Source organism: Lolium perenne, chromosome 7, assembly GCF_019359855.2.
Source record: "Lolium perenne isolate Kyuss_39 chromosome 7, Kyuss_2.0, whole genome shotgun sequence".
In the NCBI taxonomy this organism is placed as follows: Eukaryota; Viridiplantae; Streptophyta; class Magnoliopsida; order Poales; family Poaceae; genus Lolium; species Lolium perenne.
In genome coordinates this window covers 40,631,830-40,654,485 of record NC_067250.2, presented here as the reverse complement: position 1 = coordinate 40,654,485, position 22,656 = coordinate 40,631,830, and the positions used below count along the sequence as shown (strand labels likewise).

At 43.8% G+C, this 22,656-nt stretch overlaps 1 protein-coding gene across 4 annotated transcripts; it reads left to right on the top strand.

Moving 5' to 3' along the window:
* The first annotated feature begins 14,789 nt into the window (after window positions 1-14,789).
* On the top strand, window positions 14,790-22,331 carry LOC127317745 (protein TIC 22, chloroplastic). 4 transcript variants are annotated; one of them, XM_051348345.2, is made up of 9 exons: window positions 14,790-15,330; window positions 15,423-15,485; window positions 15,818-15,892; window positions 16,552-16,596; window positions 19,797-19,856; window positions 19,929-20,000; window positions 20,071-20,106; window positions 20,191-20,268; window positions 22,024-22,331. In XM_051348345.2, exons 1-9 carry the CDS (start codon window positions 14,926-14,928, stop codon window positions 22,138-22,140), a joined length of 951 nt encoding a protein of 316 aa, XP_051204305.1. In that variant the 5' UTR covers window positions 14,790-14,925; the 3' UTR covers window positions 22,141-22,331. The 4 variants fall into 4 exon arrangements, with proteins under 4 accessions (XP_051204305.1, XP_051204306.1, XP_051204307.1 ...); XM_051348346.2 differs by lacking the exon at window positions 22,024-22,331 and adding an exon at window positions 21,037-21,331; XM_051348347.2 differs by lacking the exon at window positions 22,024-22,331 and adding an exon at window positions 21,014-21,331 and having other exon boundaries at window positions 14,791-15,330.
* The last annotated feature ends 325 nt before the right edge of the window (window positions 22,332-22,656 follow it).

Here is a 22,656-nt window from a genome sequence, read left to right as displayed (position 1 = left end):
GATGGCGATGATCTCCTCCAATTCCCCGTCCCGGCGGAGTGCCAGAACAGAGACTTCTGGCCCCCGAGACGGAGTTTCGCGATGTGGCGGCGTTCTGGAGGGTTTCTGGCGACTTCGACTTCTTGGTCGCGATTTTTAGATCGAACCCTTTAAGTAGTCCAGAGGGGGCGTCGGAGGCCGGCCGAGGGGGCCACACACTAGGGCGGCGCGCCCCCCCCCCCTGGGCCGCGCCGGCCTGGTGTGTGGGGCCCTCGGGCCTCCACCTGGCTTGCCCTTCTGGCTCCCCAAGTCTTCTGGTAAAATAGGCCCATTGATATAAATTCCGAGGATTTTCCCGAAAGTTGAATTTCTGCACAAAAACAAGACACCAGAGCAATTCTGCTGAAAACAGCGTTAGTCCGCGTTAGTTGTATCCAAAACACACAAATTAGAGGCAAAACAATAGCAAAAGTGTTCGGGAAAGTAGATACGTTTTGGACGTATCAGGACTCCATTGAGTAGAACTGATGATGTAGCTGAGGAAAGAATCTGCATAATCCAAGCACACCATTTGTCGCCAAATCCCTTTCTTCTTAGAACCTCAAGAATAAAAGAATGATCCAATTTGTCAAAAGCCTTCTCAAAGTCAAGGTTAAGCAGAACTACCTCTTTCTTGGATTTGTGACAAAGATGAATATATTCATAGGACCAGGCCAGACAATCTTGTATAGTTCTAGATTTGATAAATCAATATTGGTTTTCATGGATAAGTTGCATAATGACAGTCTGCAGTCTATTTGCCAAGAGCTTTGTGAGGAGCTTAAGAGTACAGTTGAGAAGGGATATAGGCCTAAAATCATGTAAAGTAGATGCATCATCTCTTTTTGGCACATGTGTGATAAAACAACTATTAATGCTTTCAAGACACAGTGCACCTTGGTGAAACTGGTTGCATAGATCATAAATGATAAGGGGTGGACCGATCTTCTCAGTAAGCAACGGTGGTGATGATGATCACGGGGTGATAGCAGCGGAGGAACACGACGATGTATTGGATGATAACTTGTATGACGCAACGAGATCTCTCGATTGGTCCCTGTCGCCAATGCAACAGCTCTCAACCCTGCAAGATATTCGCAACTCCACACACTTGCGCACGTAGCCGCTGACCACGAAGTGGTAAGTTGCAACCGTCTAATTCCCAATGGAACAGCAGATCACACACGACTTTATCAGGATCTACACAATATCAAGCAATATGGTGTAGGGAATTCAATAGTTTTGCAGAGCAAACAACTAAGAACTAGGGTTTATCTTAAATGTGGTCTAAAGCAACTTTGGGGGCGTCCTATGGACTTATATAGGCGTCCAGGACGACCTCAGGTCGAAAAAGTACGAAAATAACAGACCCAGAATAGATCTGGTCGAGACAGACTCGGAGTCGGCCGGTCTGACGGCCGGTCGACCAGGTCTGGGACCGGCCAGTCCGGTTCAAACCGGACCTGGCACCGGGTGGTGACCGGGTGATGCTCTCGAGCATACTGGACAGTGCCCGGATGGCACAAGCGCTGCGTCCGGTTGGAAACCGGGCTGACCCGGCTCAGGATCCGGTCGGACCGGGCTTAGGACCGGATGGTTCGGCGGCACGGCCGGTTGGACCGGATCTGGCACCGGCCTGAACTTCAGCTTCCCCTCTCGCGCATGCCTCCCACTCCTCCCTCGCGCATCCATGGGATGTCTTCATGTCCAGTTCCATGTCCAGCTTCACGTCCATCTTCCGGTCCAGCTGCTCCTCTCCTCCTCGTGCGATGCTTGCTCCCTCCTCATACCTGATCATACATAAATAATAGCACTTAGGCAGTATAAAGTTCTCATCAATCACAGTATCGTTTAGGAACAAGTTCACCTGTTGTTTAAGTAGCTTCGCACGAGCTCGTATCATTGGTCCAATCCTAACTTCATTGGACTTGAGCTTCACAACAGGATCATCTTCAACTTGCAATGACGGAGGTAGTAGTGAGGTAGGGATGTCCTCATCATCTCCCCCCCCCCCTTCAAAAGGCGTCGACCTCGACGCTCCAAGGTCTTCTCCGTCATATGGTGTCAAATCGGCAACATTGAAAGAATTACTGACACCAAACTCATCAACTGGAAGATCTATCGAGTATGCATTATCATTGATCTTGGCAAGCACTTTGTAAGGACCAACACCACGAGGCTTCAACTTAGACTTTTGCAGCTTCGGGAACCTATCCTTGCGAAAATATACCCAGACCATATCACCAGGCTTGAGCAACATCTCCTTACGCTTCTTATTCATCCTTGCAGCATTGCTCTTGCCTTTCTTCTCGATCAACTCTTTAGTCTTCACATGTATCTTCCGTACAAAATCCGCCCTCTTGGATGCCTCCATATTAACTCTCTCATGTATGGGCAATGGCAACAAATCAAGTGGAGTAATGGGTTTGAAACCATACACCACCTCAAAGGGACACAACTCTGTGGTAGAATGTACCGCCCTGTTATAAGCAAACTCCACATGCGGCAAACACTCTTCCCACTCCTTCAGGTTCTTCTTGATCATGGATCTCAATAGTTGTGACAATGTTCGATTCACCACTTCAGTTTGACCATCAGTTTGGGGATGACAAGTTGTACTGAACAGTAGCTTCGTCCCCAGCTTCCTCCAAAGCGTCTTCCAGAAGTAGCTCATAAACTTCACGTCACGATCAGAAACAATAGTCTTCGGGACTCCATGTAGTCGCACGACCTCCCTAAAAAACAGGTTAGCAATATGCGACGCATCGTCGCTTTTGTGGCAGGCAATAAAGTGTGACATCTTAGAAAATCTGTCCACTACCACAAATATAGAATCATGGCCTCTCTTAGTACGCGGCAAACCCAACAAAAAATCCATACTAATATCCTCCCAAGGTGTAGTAGGTGCCGGTAAAGGAGTATACAAACCGTGAGGCTTCAGCTTGGACTTGGACTTGTTGCAAGTAATGCACCTCTTCACATACCTGTCCACATCCCGCCTCATCTTTGGCCAATAAAAGTGGTCAGCTAGCATGAGTAGTGTCTTCTCACGCCCAAAGTGACCCATCAAACCTCCAGCATGAGATTCCTGCAATAAGAGCAAACACACAGACGATTCTGGAACACATAGTTTGTTAGCTCGAAACAAGAACCCATCATGTATGTGATATTGTTCCCATGCTTTACCAAGAGCACATAAGCGATATGGTTCAGCAAAATCATGATCAGTAGCATACAAATCACATAGCACTTCTAATCCAGGAATTTTAACATCAAGTTGAGTTAATAGCATATTCTTCCTAGATAAAGCATCAGCAACAATATTATCTTTTCCCTTCTTATGCTTAATAATGTATGGAAAAGACTCAATGAATTCAACCCACTTAGCAAGACGCTTATGCAAAGTAGATTGGGCTTTCAGATATTTCAAAGCTTCATGATCAGAATGTATGATAAATTCTTTTGGCCACAAATAATGTTGCCAAACCTCAAGAACTCTAATTAAAGCATACAATTCTTTATCATATATAGGATAGTTCAACTTAGCACCAGAAAGTTTCTCAGAAAAATATGCAATTGGACGACCCTCTTGCATCAACACACCACCAATTCCAATACCACTAGCATCACATTCAATCTCAAATTGCTTATTTAAATCAGGAAGCGCAAGCAACGGTGCAGAAGTTAACAGTCTCTTAAGTTCATCAAAAGCATGATCTTGGGCTGCGCCCACTCAAATATAACACCCTTTTTAGTCAAGTCATTCAAAGGTGCAGCAATAGTACTAAAGTTGGGCACAAATCTTCTATAAAACCCAGCTAGACCATGAAAACTTCTTACTTGACTCACATTCATGGGAGTAGGCCAATTTTGAATTGCTTCAATTTTAGACACATCTACTTCTACTCCATGCTTAGAGACAACATATCCCAGAAATATGACCTTATCTTTGTAAAATGTGCACTTCTCAAGATTACCATAGAGTTTATTATCACGCAACACTTGCAAAACATGTCGAATATGTATAGTATGATCAGATTCAATGCGGCTGTAAATTAATATATCATCAAAATACACAACCACAAACTTGCCAATAAATTCACGCAAAACATGGTTCATCAGTCTCATGAAAGTACTAGGTGCATTAGTCAAACCAAAAGGCATTACTAACCACTCATTAAAGCAAATTTTGTTTTAAAGGCCGTTTTCCACTCATTCCCTTCTTTCATCCTAATTTGATGATAACTACTACGCAAATCAATTTTAGAGAACACAGCAGCACCACTCAATTCATCTAGCATATCCTCTAAGCACATACGCTATGTACCATCTTTCTTAGGAACAAGAATAACAGGAACAGCACAAGGACTAAGGCTTATGCGGATATAACCTTTGTCGAGTAGTGCTTGGACTTGCTTCTGTATCTCCTTCGTCTTTTCGGGATTTGTTCTATATGGTGCCCGATTGGGTAGCGAAGCGCCGGGAATCAAGTCAATTTGATGCTCAATACCTCGCAATGGTGGAAGTCCTGCAGGTACCTCATCCGGAAACACGTCGCCAAATTCCTGCAAAACATGAGAAACACCAAGAGGAAGAGGAGTCATGTCGTTAGAAACCAAAACCGTACCCTTGTACAAGAGCACAAGAGGCATGGCTGTAGGGTCCTCGCTAAATTCTCTCATGTCTTCTTTGGTGGCTAATGAGACCAAGGAATTCACTCTCCCACTTTTCGTTATATCACTCACAACATTACAATTCTCTCGCCTATCTAAAGAAGCATCCTCCAAGTTTACTTCAACTTTCTGATGAGACTCATTGACAATTTGCTGTGGTGTCATAGGCTGTAAGTTGATTTTCTTGCCCTTGAACTCCAAGTGATATGTATTGGCACGGCCATTGTGTTGCACAAAACGGTCATAGAGCCAAGGCCGATCCAATAATAGATGACACACCGTCATAGGAACCACATCAAAATCAATGCAATCCTTATATGGTCCAATAGCAAATTCAACACGCACCATGTGGTTTACCTTCATCTCACCATTGTCGCTCAACCACTAAATATAGTATGGATGCTGGTGCGGTAGATACTTCAACTTCAGCTTGGTACACAACTCCTTGCTTGCTAAATTGCGGCAACTCCTGCCATCAATAATGACCTTGCAAGCCTTGTCAGGACCAACTAAAGCGTTTGTTTGGAACAAATTGCAGCGCTGAGTAGATGCACTAGGCAATACATTAAGAGCACGTTGCGACACAACAATGGTGCGAGCATCAGACGAATATGCATCTTCACCATCAGTGTCATAGTCATCATCTTCTGGAGCATTAGAATCAACATCATCTCCAGTTTCATACTCATTATCCTCATTGATAATCATGACTTTGCGGTTAGGACAATCTCTCTTGAAGTGGCCTTTGCCACCACATGTATGACAAGCCATATCATGGTTACGCGCAGTAGACACATTAGAGCCACTCGTACTTGCAGCAGATTCGGACTTCTTTGTGTTAGACACATTGGAGATCGGCTTGCTAGGCGGAGTAGAGTAAGGGCGGAGCGCGTCGAAGGCGCCGACACCGTAGATGGGGCCGCGCGGGGTGTGAAACGCCCAGCTCCTGAAGCTCGACCTTTAATCTTTGCTTCATCAGCCAACTGTGATTCAGCTTCTCTTGCATGATGTAACAATTGATTCATATTGATGTGCACCAGAAACAGTACCTAGTTACTGAAGATATTCTAAAAAAAAGTTCCTAAAGATGTTCTCAAAACAAAATTACAAAATGTTACAGAAGACGTGCACAGATTGTTGACAGTCACCATCGTGCATTTGCCATCTGATGCATAGCTTGGGCATTCTTTTTCACACTTGAGCATTCGCTATCTGCTGCATAGCCTGGGCATTCTTCTTCACACTCGACTCCAACTCTTCCAAATCGACACCCACCGCCTTCAGAGCATCTGTCAGAGCCGCCATCTCCAACTTGAGGGCTTTCATCTTCTCTGATGCCTGGTCCTTCTCGAGCTGGACCTCTTCGTACCCCTCACGCTGCACCGACGGTTGATCTGTCGATGAACGAGCAGTGATGTCGTCAGGATCTTTGATGACTTGATCCGGAGATACCATGCCATCATTGACATCACCTATTGCTTCAACACCAGCTAGGTTGTCGGCATGATCCCCGGGTACTGAGCTGCTGCTTCTGGTGGTAACGCCTGTATCCTCCCTGGACCTGACATCATCATCAGTAGTTGCCAACTCTTGTCTTTTTATATACACCTGAAAACAATAGTCAAATGATAATAAGATCAATGAATTCATGGTAGTGCTCCGGCATTTGAAAAAAAATACTATCAAGGAAAACTCTGCCTTGAATTTTGTCTTCTCCACGAGCTCAAAGACCACGATGTCGCCGACCTTAAGTCTATGATCCGTCGCAAATCTTCCCCACCCACCACTGAGACCGCACCTTTTACTTTTGTAGTTTGCATAATCTGTCTGCCCATCCTCATCTTCTAATGTCATTAAGGCATCACTCTCTGGAAGATAGCTTCTGCAGAAGTCACTCGAGAGATGCTGGAAAAAAACAAAAATGTCAGAGAGCTCTCAAAGTTAAATGAGGAAGAACTGAAAAAATAAGCTAAATTAACTGGTGATACTGTAACATACAAACACATAGTAAACATAGACTTACAAGCCAAAAAAACTCTAAGGACATTCGATGGCATCATACACTTGGTGCAGCTTGGATATTCTCCTGGAAATTTCTCCTGTACCTCCAAAACTCTTTTGAAAGCAGGGCCGCATCTGCCCTGAACCCTATTATTTTTGTGAAGATTCAGGTGCATAATTCAGACACACTTGAAGTTTTTAACATCATACTGAAGTACCTTGGATGTTTCTTTTGGCCATCAGCATCGGGGACCTGTGAGTACAACATATCTTAGTTAATCTATTGCTCCAATGAGATGATTTTCACAGAATGGATGTACATGAGTATATATGATTCTTTCAAGCTTTGAATTAAAATATATCTTAAATGAAGCAATTTGAAATGTTTCCACGTAGGATCCTTACCGCCGGATCAAAATCATCATCTTTTCCTCTCTCGCCCTCACTATTCCTACTGCATATGTGAGTGAATGCTGGTTTTCGCCCCATCTTGCTTTTAGCAGACTTTGAACCTATTGGCCTCCCTCTCTTCCTCTGTAATGAGGCAATCAAATCAGAGCAATTTATTCCTAGTTAGTCTATTTTTCAATGCCAAGTGTGACAGTATATACGGATCTGCTTACACTCAATTATGCTACTCCCTCTGATCCAAATTAGTTGACGCAGATTATGAATCTATATAGATTTTGGGCAACATTTTACGTAAATCTGTATCAATTAATTTGGATCTGAGGGAGTATGATAATTTTGAATATTTTCAAAAATATAATTGAGTGCGATATGGACATGTGATTCCTTCTAGTTTGATTATTTCGTTCAGGACCTTACCGTTGGAACAAAATTATTGTCCTTGTTATTCTTGGCAAAGTTGGAGCCTGCCGGCCAACTTCTCTTCCTCTGCAACACAATAAATCAGAGCAAAGCCATGAATTTAATAATTTTATATATGTCAATATGTGGTTATCAAATAATGTAAAAATATTTCATGTAGGACCCTTACTGTCGGGTCGAAATCATCATCTTCGTTCCACTCGCCCTCACTACCACTGCTGCTGATGTAAGCCAATGCCGATTTCCGCCCCATCTTGCTCTTAGCAGACTTGGAAACTGCTTGCCTCCCTCTCTTCCTCTGTAATACAAGCAATCAAACCAGAGAAAATTGTTTATATTTAGTCTGTTTCAATGCAAAGTGTGACAATACATATTCATCTTCTTACACTCGATTATGGAAGTACTTCCATAATCGAGTGTAAGAAGATAAATATGTATTGTCACACTTATATGGACATGTAATTTATTAAAGTTCGTTATATTTAGTGTAGCGTTTACAGCCGGAACAAAATTATCACCCTTGTCACTCTTGGTAGATTTGGAAGCTTCTGGCCACATTTTCTTCCTCTGTAACACGACCGATCAAAGCAGAGCAACGAATTTAATTATATGTGTGACTGAAGACAGAAAATAATCTGATTTGTGGATGAGTCGAGATCAAGCATTATGAGTTGATAAATGAAAACAGGAAGATCTGTTTATTTTTCTAATTTCCCCTTACAAGACATGTTCATAACAGAAGTATAAACACATAGATGTAATTAGTATGTGTATCTTATCTTACTTTGTAAGGTTTGGTTCTCTGTGCCCACACTTTAACACAACCGCCCGGACGCTTTATTGGCCCACTCTCCATGCTCTCTGGCCTCACAACCTGCCATAATGAGATGAGATCAGCAAGTTATATGCTTTATAAAATTATTATGACCAAGATGGAAAGGAATTACTATTGTAGCAATATGAAGATACCATTTCTTCCATCGGTAGGTAGTGATGCTCTGAATGGAGCCATTTCTGTCTATCTAATGCATGTACAAACTCAATAAATTAACACTTACATTCAAAGGAGCATAATCGAACTCGGCGTCTGGTTCATCGCAGTCATCAATTCCCACAGACTGTTCACCGACAATATTAACGACCCCCTCATACTGTGATAACCAAATTACTTATTGTGTCAAACGAAGGTTCAAATTTAGAATAGACCAAAAGGAAACACGTGTACTTGTACTGGTTGAGCACTAGAAAAAAAAAGATAAACATATAGGTTTTAATTTGTTGGGCAGTACGATAAGGTATGCATAACTGAATAATCGGAGAAAAAGAAGGGAATGGGGTAGTGAGATTTCTGACATAAAACATTACTGAAGTGGCCTCATAAAAATGTCAGTCGAAACTTTCAGTAACGTGACATCACAGGAAGCAAGTCCTGCTCACTTGGTTGAGGATCGGGGAATGGACGTACAACCCCATCACATGGGTTCACAGGTCCTTCAAAAATAATGATTCTACAACACATGTCAATAATCTATATATCAGAAGTGATGCACTCAGGTTGTATGACAACTTGCATCTGATACTCTCGATAATGGAAGAACGGATATGCCTTAAATTCAGCAATGCAAGATCAGATGGTACAAGGTAGACAATACTGCATCTCCTTCTTGTGCAAGAACCCCCTAACTAAACTAGCAAAACAAACTAACAATAAACTACAATGTTCCATTAACCTAAGGACCGAGAGAAGAATCAGATGAATAACAATAAAGTAAACAGAGGATACTAAGATGCGGAGGATACACATGGATGCATTGGAGTTGGGACTGAGGAACTTGCATCGATCACCATGACTGGACTCTGGAAGGAGGAACCCTGCATCTTCCTGCAGGGGCCTGGGGCTTGCTCCGATCGATGTGTTTCAAAACTGGGGGAGGAGGAGAAAAGGGGGTAGGGTATTTAAGTATAACAGAGAGGAAACAATGGAAAGAGCTTAGACGGCCGTTTGATTTGTAGAGTAATTTACGCCTACAACAATGGAAAGAGCTTAACTGGGGCTGCGTGCGTGTGTGCGTGGAGTTCGTGTGTGTTTCGTGGCGAGTTTAGTGGAAGTGGCGTTGAAATTTTTTAGAGCGCATGTGGCCACGACTCATAAACAGGTGAGGGCAGAAAATTGGAAAAGGTCCATTTTGAACCTTGAACTCGTAGAAGTCCGCCGAATGGAACCCTCAAGTCCAAATCCATGTCTTTTGGACCCTGTAATCAGAAATCCCGGTCCAAAAGTAACCCTGAGGTGTTTAGCCAAATAGGGATTACTGACGTGGCGAGGGACGGCTGGAGAGTTGGGTCCGCTCGTGCGCATGAGTCAAAAGGAATAATGGGCCCGCCCAGGCAGGCCCGGCAACATTACGTCGTCCCAGTTAACAGGCATGCCCGGCAACATTACGTCGTCTCCGCCGCTTCCTATCCTTGACTCTTTACCTTCTCTGGCGACAGCAATGGCGACCGGCGGTTGATCGGCGGTGGTGGGACGATTCTGACGGTGCAACGACGCGTCGGAGATGCAAGTAACATTCCGCACCCTCGCCGCCATCGATTGTTGTAATTTTCTTTGATGCGGATAGGGTTAGGGTTTGCAGCACATATTTGTAGGCGATTTCGGTCATAGTAAAGATAGGATTTTGGTTTGGATTTTCGTTTTTCTGAGGTTCTGGAAAGATAGGTTGCCTTATGGTAGTGCGAATTCTGTGTTTTTGAAGTGAAAATGTTGGATCCATCTGAGATACTGAATGTGAGATTTCACTACGGTGGGGAGTTCATCAAATATGTCCCAATCTGGATTATGTAGGAGGGGACGAAGCAATGTCAGACTGAGAGGGACAAACTTTCTCTTCAGGAAGTATAAGGATTTGCTAAAGATCATTTACCTAGGCCTACTGTCTACAGCCAGTGGAAGGTGAGGAATTGTGGCCTATCTCTACAAAGCCTAGGCCTCAAGCTCCTGGCTATGTCAGAATGCCAGGAAGGCCAAAGAAAAATGACAGGAAAAGGGAAGAACATGAGAAGCCCAAGGGAAAGAAGATGAGCAAACATGGAACTATCATCACATGTTCCATATGTGGCAAAACAGGACATAACAAGTCTAGATGTGGTGGTAATCCAGAAAGAGGCAAGAAAAAGTATGCACATCTAACTAAGACAAGCAAGAAAAATACTCCTCAGGTAAATATTGCATCTTTGTGATTGCATAATGGAATTCCTCATATTACTGTCCAGGTTTTCACCCATGTGTCTCTCAAATATTGTAGCAACCTGGATGCAGTAGCAGTCAACCATCAAGTCACGCACAACCTGGAGTATCTGCACAACCTGGAGGTAGAGCTGCTTCAAGTTTCAAACCACCAAGGAAAACATCTGCACTCCAAGTTTCAAACCACCAAGGAAAACATCTGCAGATGCTGGACCATCAGCTCAAGCTGGTAGAGATGGAGGAACTAGAGCAAAGAGGGGTAGAAGGGCACATGCCTCTTCTCATCCAAGTTACTCATTCTTCACTTGCTCTGGAAACTACTAGTCAAGCTCAAGCTCCTGCTTACTGCTTTTGATCATGTTGCAATGCTGCAAACCATGGCATGTAATATTGCAAACATTAGTTTAGTTTCATCAAGAATTATGTGAACTTGTTGTGGATTCTATGGATGATATTCCTTTTGGGTATGCTACTCATGTTGTGCTGATGAACCAATGGATGAATTTGATGCTGTGCATGATATAATATCATAGCTGTTATGTTTACCTGTGAATCTGATGTTGTGGATGAATTATGCTGTGGATTTTGTGTAATATCAGTGCTATCAAATGCTAGAGATGATACATATGATTTATGCTATGGATGTTGTGGATGAATTATGCTGTCAAATGTCAGTGCTATCAGATGATAGAGATGATCACTACTACAAATATGTGCACAAAGACCACATTTCCATTACTTCACCAACAGTCATTACAAGGAAACATACATAACCATGCATCATGCCATTAAACCTAACACAAGTGCCACTAAAGCTAACATACTAAAGCATTGATCATTTTACTGCATGAGCATCCTCCCTGCCACTAAACCGAAGACAAGTGCAAATATAACAAAGATGAAATTTTCATATTTAGCCTTCAATCCAGCTATCTGCGCATCTTTCTCTTTCAGCTCATCTTGCATAGCTTGGATAGTAGCTTGTTCTTCACCAGGAGCTGAATTTGCTGCAGCTCGCAGCCTCCAGACTTCATCCCGCAAATCTCCCAGCAGGTCACTCCAGAATGGTGGCAATGGTTCATCATGCCACTCTACGTAGCCACATCCGCGCCCATGCTGTTCAATTTTGTCCTAAAGTCAGAAAAGGGGGGAAATTAGAAAAGGGGAAAAATCAGAAAAGGGGAAAATCAAATACGGCAGGACCAAAATCTTACTCACCATTGCATCCACGCAGATGCCAGGATTCTGCTCACTCCATGAGATCCATCTTGGCGCCTTCCTGCGAGGATTGCAATAGCACAGCTTCGTAGGCTCGTACACCATGGGGTTCTCCCGATACGCCACAGGTGACCTGCCCTCTATCACATTTCTCCTACGACCAGTGGATGCACGGAATCCAGGAGCAGAAGAACTAGAAGACCAACTCATCTTGCCCTCGCCGCCGGCCACGCGCTCCGCCGCCCCGAAACGAATCCCCTCTCGCCACCGGGATAAACCCTAATTTTTTCCCCAAATTTAACTTCCTCTATCGCCAGCGCGTGCTCTGGAGATAGCCGATGGGTTCATTTAAGCGATGAGGCTGGCCCCACCACTAACACCAACCTAGCCACGTCATCGGTTCCCAGCGCTAAGCACCTCAAGGTTAGTTTAGGACTGGGATTTCTGATTGCAGGGTTCAAACAACAGGGATTTGGACTTGAGGGTTCCATTTGGCGGACTTCTACGAGTTCAAGGTTCAAAATGGACTTTTTTCCAGAAAATTCCAATATCTCTTCAAACGTTAAAGTAGAGTAGGCTATTGATTTGATGGGACATTCTAGTAACGCTACGCCAGCACTTTCCACTGATGTGCATAATTCAAACCATTTAATATATGTTTTGTGTTTGCTCCAGCTAGCGACTCGTGAATCTTCTAACAAATATTTTGATAAATTAAGCTGCCAAAGAGTCTCAAGCTCAAGAAAAATATACAATCTCAGTATTTCCATCATCCTGTGAGATACTCATCCCACGAATGTAGGTCACTCAAAGTTGAACTTTGGGAGACACAATGCTCACCTCGTCGTCTTCTCCAGGCGACCCAGGAGTCGAACCCTAGCCCATTGTTGGCCCCGCTCATTCCTCTCTCCCTCCTCGTCGTCTCTCCCGGAGCTGCTGCCAATCGAAGACCGCGACGCCGGTGAAAGAGGGCGGCGGGGATCTGGCCTAGGCTCCTGGCACTCCGCCCTCGGCTCCTCAACGCGTTCGCATGGAGGGTGGCTGCCGCATTGAGCTCGCTGTGATTGAGGACACTGCTCGGTGGCTTCTTCCTGCTCCTCTGCATCTCTCCATAGGCTGTACCCAGCGGCCACCCCCTTCACTCGTGGCGGCAGGTGCTTCGTGGGATGATAGACTGGATGCGGCCTCTGGCGCCGGAGGTGCTGCAGGTTGTGCCCAAGGTGGGGGCTTTTGGACGGCGGGGCGGCAACTCAGGGTGGTGGTGACAGTGTCGGCTTTGCGGCGAGCCCGCGTACGGCCGTGGGAGCAGCAAGGTGGCGGCGAGCGGATGGCATGGCGTGTTGGTCTCTCCGCTAGCCTGCGTCGTCAGGTCTGGTAGTTCTCTGTCCCTGACCGGTGAAGCTCTCGTTCCCGGCTGGACCTGCGATTTGGTCGGGTGGATGGTGGTGGGGTATTTGGGATTGGGGGAAACCCTGGCTAGCAGTGGACACAACGTCATCGATGCCCTTGGCACATGTTCCCTCCTCTGAGCCTTCGTTGAGGTCCCCTCTCACCCACCCACCCCTGCTCTATGTGAAAACCCTAACCCCTACTTGGGCAGTGGCGGCGTCGCGCATCGTTCCCCTTCTTGAAGGCACCGTTCAAGGCTGCTGGGATGGTTGGTGAGTTTCCGTTGGTCGGTGATGGTTCTTGGCGATGCTTCATCTGCCGCGATGAGTCAGGTCCGGAGGTTGCTTGTCAAACTCCAGTCTTGTGGTGGTTGATGCTTCATGTTGTCCTACCTTCCTGATGCGTCTTCGTTCAACAACTTGCATGTTCTTGGTGGTGGTGTTGCAGGTTGAAGGTGCTTGTGGCGAGTTATCTGGCGGGACAACTAGTCTTGATCTATTGGACTTTGATTTGGAGTGTTCTTGGGAGGGGGGACCTCTCTACCTATCGACGGTGTAGCGCTCTTCAATACTGAGTGATAGGGATGGATCCCTCTTTGGAGACAGAGTTCGTGAGTTGGTCTAATCCGTTCACCTCGAAGCGATGCGAGCATTACTTCCGTTGATGGTGACGTGAGGTCTCCACTGCAATGCCCACGGATGATGGACTTGGGTCTTAGGAAAAGAGTTGCCCTGGTAGATTCATTGGCTATCAAACAAAGGAGGAGGAGGCGAGATTTACGCAAGTTCCGGCTCCTGGATGGTAAAACCCTACTTGTTGCTTGTTTGATCTTGATTGCTTGATGAAGATTACAATGTCGTCGAGACTGGCTACGGTGATGTCTAGATCGTGTGTAAGGTTTGGTCGTCCTCCCCGAAGGTCCTTCCTAGTCCTTATAAAGGAGGCTAGGTCTCAGGTACCACGTTGCAGCCCTAGCTTCCCTTGGGGCTTGTGGTCCTTAGCCAATCTCTTCATCAGAGACACTGGAATTTTCGGAAATATTTCATCCAGTAATGAAGTTTCGGGAATATTTTTTTGCATGGTTAGAAGTAGTGTATTATTATCAATTTTCTACGAAGTTTTCATAGTCTCCAATCAGTAGACCTGAAAATAATTCTCTTTCAGTCAAAATATTTCAAATATTTCAGTACTAGTACACATAATTCAAATACCTTTCCAATTTTTAATATTTAAATGAATTTTGAGAGAAAATTTCGGCACTTTGGCCAAGATGAAAACCAAAATCACTGAAATTGTTTCATTACTGGATGAAATATTCCCGAAACTAAGTTCCAAACCATCACCAGAGACCCTGAAATTTTGACTGATGCATGCTTACACAGGTTGAAACGAGCACAGAAGACAGAACTGCCACGGTAGGCGCGGAGAACTGAACCGGAGCAGGCCGCAGCCGCACCACCACAACACGGGCTCGCGCTGGACGCCTCGACGCAACCTCCTCGGCGACAACGCCGACGTGAGCGATAGCGACCAAGCAAAGCAAACCCGATGCCGCCGCCCAGCTCCTCCTCCCTGCCACTCGCCGCCGTCGCCATGTCCAAGCCCTCCCCCTCCCCTTCCCCTTCCCCTTCCCCTTCACCGCCTCCCAACCCCCTCGCCGCCGCCTCCTCCTTCCTCCACCACCACCTCTCCAACCTCGCCTCGCGCTTCGCCGTCCCGCGCCCCGCGCTCGCCGCCGCGCGCCCGCCGGGGCCCCAGGGCGCCTCCCACTCCCAATCCCAATCCCTCGCGCTTGCGCCCGACGAGGTCGCGCGGGCGCTCATCGGCACCCCCGTGTTCACGGTCTGCAACTCCAGCAACGAGTTCGTGCTCGTCTCCGACCCCGCCACCGGCCTACGCTCCCTCGGCCTCCTCTGCTTCCGATCCGAGGACGCCGACTCACTCCTCTCCCATGTACCTCTCTTCCCTGCCCCTCCCTCGCCATCTGCTGCTGGTTTCCATGCCTGCGTTTATATGTTTTCTTTACTGATGGTGCTTTTGTGTAGGTGAGGAAGCGGCAGCCGATGCTAGGGAAGGGGGCAAAAGTAGTTCCCATTACGCTTGATCAGGTGAGCTTAACTTGGTGTGGTGTGTCTTCCGATCGCCAGCATGTCGTACTTTATGTTGTTGATTGCTTATGTGTGGCCAATTTTTTCCAGATTAGGATCGTCTCAGTAGCTAAATTCTACATACTTTTGAACATTTATTATGAGCTTAGGCTAGCCCTATTGCAACTTCTCACTTGACACTGCTGTTACGGAGCAAGTTGGGTGGTGTTGGACTTGTGCACAAAACGAACCTCTAATTAGGTGGATCATTATAATTGTACATCTTGAATGTTACTGATATTGTTTCATGTTTTCGAGTGTAAATATTCCTTACGCCACCCTTCCGAACGCAGGTTTATATGTTGAAGGCCGAAGGTATTGCTTTCCGGTTCTTACCAGACCCTCTTCAAATAAAGAATGCACTCGAGGTTTGCACCTTGATGGAACTGTGTCTCCTTCTTCTATTATATATCATCTATATATATGTGTACCAGTTTAAGCACCCCCACCCCTTTGTCGTTCTCACCAGAAAGAAAGTCAATTTTATCATATTAACCAAATTATTGTTCAAAGCAGCAATGCAGCAAGTATGTGTTTCAAGGTCCACTTGGCTGCCATTTGTATCAACTTATATATCATTCTATTTCTGTCTTTTAACCAAAAGAAAATACCCATGAGCTAGGGTTAGTTCTTGAATGCCCAATTTTGCATAAACACTACTCAAAGCTTTTAATTTCAACTTCCTTGTCTGCATCAGGCATATAAAGGTTAGATGACCACCGATCATTCCAATGTATCATCCACATGTGTGTCTGAATCCTTGTAATATACTGTATTGTTTTTATTTTCTATTCAGATTTGTCAGGTAACATACATTTGTCAGCATATGTTGATATCAAGTTTTGTAGTCTTTTCGGGCTGGTTTAGCTTTGTTGGGCACTATTGTAGTTCCCTGGGTTACCGTTATCTTCTGCACTGGTACTCTAATATAAGCATTGGAAATGGACTTCCACACTAGTACTCTAATATAAGCAATGCAAGTGGACTTCTTCAGCCCAATAATGATTATTACTATCTGGCTTTTCAGTTGAAATCTGGTTTAACTGGCTTTGATGGTGTTCCAGTTTTTCAGGTAACTTCTGGTTTTATTGCTGTACCAAGAAATTTATTTTCGTCGAAAGCAGTTAGATTTATATGCTCATTGACAGCCGGACACTGGGAGTTTATGTGTCAAGTTCAGTTATATGCGTTATCAACCAGGGTTCCACAAACTGCTTTTACTGTCCTAGAAACCAGATTGTCTGGCCACCCTTGTATTCCTCCTCTTCCAAACCATCTTCATCTAGACCACCTTCAGTTTTGGGGACAGTTCATGTTCTAAAACCCTGATAATAACCTGAGACATCAACCCTGTTAAAACCCTGCCGGTTACTAGCATGCCTAGTTGCCAACGGAAAATCTCACTTCTATCTGTCCTGAAAATCTGGAATGCAAAAAATTAAACTCTTTGTTGAGAACCTTACATCAACTGATTAATATGCTGGTAAGAGTGAAATATACCTCTGCAGTTGTCAAATAATTCTTTTTACATCTATTGATCAGTATAACAATAATGGGCGTGGTAGCGTATGCACTAGTTGATTGGTTGATTCATACCTTGACTTCTAACAGGAAAAACTAATTTAATATGGGCTAACTTCCATCAGAAATATTGCTCAGATCCACAACTGAATGGACAACAGAGAAATAGGTGGACGAACCCATTGCTTAAAGCTAAATCTGTTTACATGTCCTGCCATCGTTAGTTACTTTCCAATACTGAATGAATGGACAGTCCTGTCATGATTTCCCCACTCTCACCAAGGTGCCTCATCTTGTGATAGTCCTATCTCATCAATTGGAATAGTTGGTTGGCGTGCATTTTAAATTGTAAGGCAGTGTTGTGGACTTAGATCCACAACAGTATGAATACCGTGCAGAAGATAGCCAGACGGTGTGGCTGCTAGGGATCGGGTAGACATAGGTTGAGAAGAGAGAATAACCAGGGTTATAATAGATCATGGATTACGAGTCTAACGACTAGTCTATGAGTCCTAACTTGACTGTCGACTAGCTTGTTTGACTCGAATAATTTTTTGAAGGGTGGAGCGGTCAAGCGACTAGTTGTGGACTAGTCCAGACTAGTCGTGGTATTCGAGTCGATCGACTCAATTCGGGGTGGACTACTGTCCAGAGGTGTCGGTGGGAATTAAGAATGAGATCCACAACTTCTTAAATACAATGAAGTTTAGAGCTATGGAGCAATATCTGGACGTGGAGGATGAAGCTGAAGTTCAAAGACATTGTTTCATCATCTAGACAAGATAATTTGAGGCCTATGCCATGAACTTATGGGTTCTAGCATTATTATGTTATGTAACTTGTGTTGAACTTATGTCGATTTAGTTTCTAAATCTCCTATCTGGTTGAGTATTTTGTACTAGCTACTGCTGCTGTACGTATCGACTAGTCGATCAGTAGTCTAGACTAGTCACGACTAGTCTATGAGTCGGTACCCCAACGACTCGGCTCGACTCCTCGACTCGTAATCCTTGGAATAGATTCATTGTTATTGCTTGATCCAAAAGTAGATACATGTCATCCTTATATAAGGGATGCTCAGGCCTCGGACCACTCCTAATACGACTGGGATTATTAGATCTTTCATAATACAATTGAACTCTTTCCTAAACCTATACTTTCCTAAAGGACTCTCCTCTATTATTTGGTGCTGCAAGTCTTTGCCACATGACCATCTCATGATCCAACACAACCATCCTGGTGTTCTTGCCGTCTGGCTGGCCGCGTCCATCTTACTATCGTCCACAACACTACACCCTCCTGGATAAACCTTGTCCTCAAGCTGCACGGTGGCGGCCAAGGGTTGAAGTCCTTCATATCCCCACTTTGATGTGGCTCTAATATTCCAGCTCAACAATTTGCTAGTTCCTTGCCCAATTCTCTCATGTAGAACTTGTCTATCTCTTGGCCTTCCTGATTTGCTAGACGCTTGAATATAATAGATCTTCTCTTATCTCCAACTCTTTCTCCTGGATTGATCAGGAATTGATGTGCATGCATATGCATTTTTTTTCATGCAATCTGCTGCACATGAATTTGGCTCTAATGCTTTTCGTCGACACTGCTTTCTATCGCTTCCCAGCAGCTCACCCTTCTTGCAAATCTGATACACATGTGGCTTGTTTATGTCTATCACAGTGTAATCACATGCTGCAGCTGTCATAGTTCGCTGGTTCAGTTCCATCGATCCAATGAGCTCCACAGCCGTGAAGAGTCTGGCAGCCATTGTGTTTGGCTTCACTGTTTCTGATTTTTGCTGCTCCTCCAATGCTGCCTCTTGATGATACGTCACCGTTGCTGCCTCGACTTCTGGCTGCGCAGGCATGGTTGCGACTAAAACCATTGCTACCCCCCTTCCCTTTTCTGCAACGATCTCAAGCATGGACACCTTGAATTCGTCAAAGATTTGTTGAACAGAGGCCTTGATTTTCTCCATGAAAGAGCCAGCATTGAAAGCCATGGTGGCCGTCTCTGATACCAAAAGTTGTGGACTTAGATCCACAACGGGATAAATACCATGCAGAAGATAGCCAGGCGGCGTGTCTGCTAGGGATTGGGTAGACATAGGTTGGGAAGAGATAATAAGCAGGGATAGAATAGATTAATTGTTATTGCTTGATCCAAAAGTAGATACAAGTCATCCTTATATAATGGAGCTCAGGCCTCGGACCTCTCCTAATACAACTAGAATTATTAGATTTTCCTAATACAATTGAACTCTTTCCTAAACCTATACTTTTCTAAAGGACTCTCCTCTTTTATTTGGTGATGCAAGTCTTTGCCAAACACATGACCATCTCCTGGTCCAATACAACCATCCTGGTGTTATTGCCGTCTGGCTGGCTGCATCCATCTTACTAGCATGCACAACAGGAAGACATCTCCCCCATCCCCACCAAAAAAAAAGGCATCCTTTATTGTTATGTTGTTTATCCAACAAACTGAGCATATTTGGTTTACTGGATTGAACCAAAGAGCAGCTACTCAGTGGATTCCAAAGGAAAGCGAAGTACCTTACAATAGAACCAGGGTACAGCCTCATGCTGGCATTGTTACAGCAGGACATAGGTGTTTGCATAACTCTTTCCTGGAGATGCATGCTTTACAGTTTTTGTACATACCATTTGGATGTTTAACTTCTTTCAAGTGACATTTTGAACTTTGAATGAACTGTCCTTCGCTGTGATGAAAATGCCTGATTTGCATGCGCAGTCAGATCTACTGGTTCTTAAGAAGCAGAAGAAGCGCTATTGCCCAATATATTTCCAAAAGGTTTGTCAGGATCCATTTTCTTTCATTTACTGACAGTCTGGTCAAATTGTCACCGTTTCCTTCTCTGTCCAGGAGGACATAGAAAGAGAGCTTAGAAAGACATCTAAAGCTTCGAAAGGATCAGCCTTATCTAAGCAAATCATGGTATGCGATTTATATATTTCTTATTTCTTTTGTAAGACCTCCTGAAAACTCAGCCTTCTGGTTTCTTCAGGTTGGGAGTTTGGAGGATGTCCTGAAGAAAATGGAGGTAGGACAGAGAAAAACATGCCATACACTTAGGACTGCTTGTACCTTACTGCCTGCTAACATCGTAGAACTCTTTATTCTACAGATAAATGATAGAAATTCTGGATGGGACGACTTGATCTTCATACCACCTGGGAAGAGCCTTAACCAACACATCAATGAGGTATCAGCATAGTTTGTTGTGCAAGCATAGAGTTTGAGCACACATATTTTCCCACTTGACATGCTGTGATGGCCAGCCTATCATCAATGTTAAGTCGCTGCCTGAGCTTTTATTCTTAATGATTATTTCACGGTTAGCCTTGTAAGGAATTTTTTAATGTCAAGTGATAAAATATGGTTGTGTTTTTTCCCCTTGTTTTCTAGAAGATATATATATCTGTTGCTACTATTTCTGATTCACAAACATCAAGTTATGTATGGTGCTATATTTGTTTTGCAAGATTTAGTTCCATGGGGGAAAATATCTATACAGGATTGCAGTCATAAAAGAGAAAACATGATTAGATTTCCATAATCAGTTTGTTCTCATACTACCTTTGTTACAATCTAGATCTCCTTTTCCTCTTGCTACCATTCTCTATGTAATTTTTCACCCACTCACTAGTCAAGCCATCTGGATAAGAACTTCACCAAAACATGATCTTCGTGGAGTGCAGTGTATGTGGTTGAGATGTACTCCCTCCATCTCATAATATAAGATGTTATTACAACGAATACGTGTAATAACATCTTATATTACAGGGTGGAGGGAGTAGTTGGAAGTGGTGTTCATGGAGGAGAAGAATGATGATTGTAGTGGAACTGTGGAAGTGGAGCTAACATATCATCATTCACAACTTTTTGATCTTGTAAACCGCAGTAATATTTTCTCTTATAAGGCTCGTCAAATAAGATATTTTATGCAGGCTGAAACCTGAAAGAGTTTCAGGTAGGAGGGCCTGAAGATAAATATTATTTGTCTGCCTAGCAAGTGGCTCAAGCTCACTAACGAGGACTGGTTTGTCAGCATCTTCTAAGAAACTAATACCTGCGAAAGAAGTGGAATTTTGTATGGAGATTCTTGGTTTTGGAACGGCCTAAGGCGTGCAAATCATTTGTTCGTTGCTAGGTCGATTCTACCACTAGAATGACGGACAGATTTGCTTAGGATACTTGGGCTGCTAATGAGCCACTTTGTCAGCAATATCCTATCCTCCTATATATAATGTTATGAGGCAGCAAAATGTCAATGTCGCAGCGGTTCAGGATTTTTCTATGACAGTACCAAATGTGACATTCCAACGGGCAATGGTTTAGCCTAAACTGGGGGCTTTGAATAAGCTGGTCCAACAGGTGGAATCGGCTAGATCATCACAATGACGATACACTTTTTCTTGGTATCTTCGTCACAGCGGTCTTCAATCCAACGGCATCGATCTCCTATGAATTCTCAAATTTATTTTTGGCATAAAAATATTTGGAAAACAGAAATCCTCATCAAGTATATGACTTTTTAGTGCATCTTCAGAGGAGCCTACTTCCCACAATAGATAATACGGAGTACTACCTTTGTCTAAACATAGGTGTCTACACATACTTCAGTTATAGATACATTCACATCTAGAAAAAGTTCGAGACATCTATTTTTAGATGGAGGGAGTATGATTAAACGAAAGTGGCAGGGGAGCAAAGTTTATTCTTGTGGTCAAGATAAGACCATACAACAGATCTCCATGTTGCCAGCTTTATGACATAGTAGTAGCTTTTCATATACCTCGGCCCTATAGCATTTCTCACATATTGTGAAATTATGGACAATGGGCTTGGGATGGGATCAAGTACAAATACTAACCGGGGAGTTTGCTGTGTGTTGGTGATTTTTTCATAATGATATGATGTTATCTTTGACAAAAGAACATTTTATCATCCAAATCAGATGGACATGCAATATGGTGGCTTACTGCGATCTTGGGCGCCATTGCAAAGAGCTGAGTTCAGAGAAGCGGTGGAAACGGGGAAAGGCCGTGGTCATGGAGCTATTTTCTGCTACTAATTGGCACACCTGCAGGCGATTAGACCGTGGCGGACTTTCTGCGCCTTCATTTGCCTTTTGGCCTCGTTTTTTGTCGTATGATCGTTGAGATGTTACTCGCTTGGATGATTAATGTTATGAATTCTCTTGTTTAACTTGTATACATATAGCCGTGATAAAAAAAAGCTAGAAGATCAATGTTAAAACTCTTCCTTTATAAGATTTTTTTTTTTTTGGAGGGGAAATTTCAGATACTCCTAAGCCTCCATCCCAAATTACGTTGCATCATGGCTTTAGCCAAAATTAAACTTTGTTAAATTTAACCAAATATCATGAATTTTTTGGTCAAACTTTACAGATTAGTGGTAATCTGGAAACGGGGGAGTATTCAAATATGCTCTCGATCTTGGAAATATATCAGAGTTATTAGTTCTTAAATATAAAGGATATAATATCCTTGGTTGGCTACCAATATCTAATTCACTCAAATCCAAAATTTATCTATTTAGATATGTTTATGCTCTTTCATTTGGCACT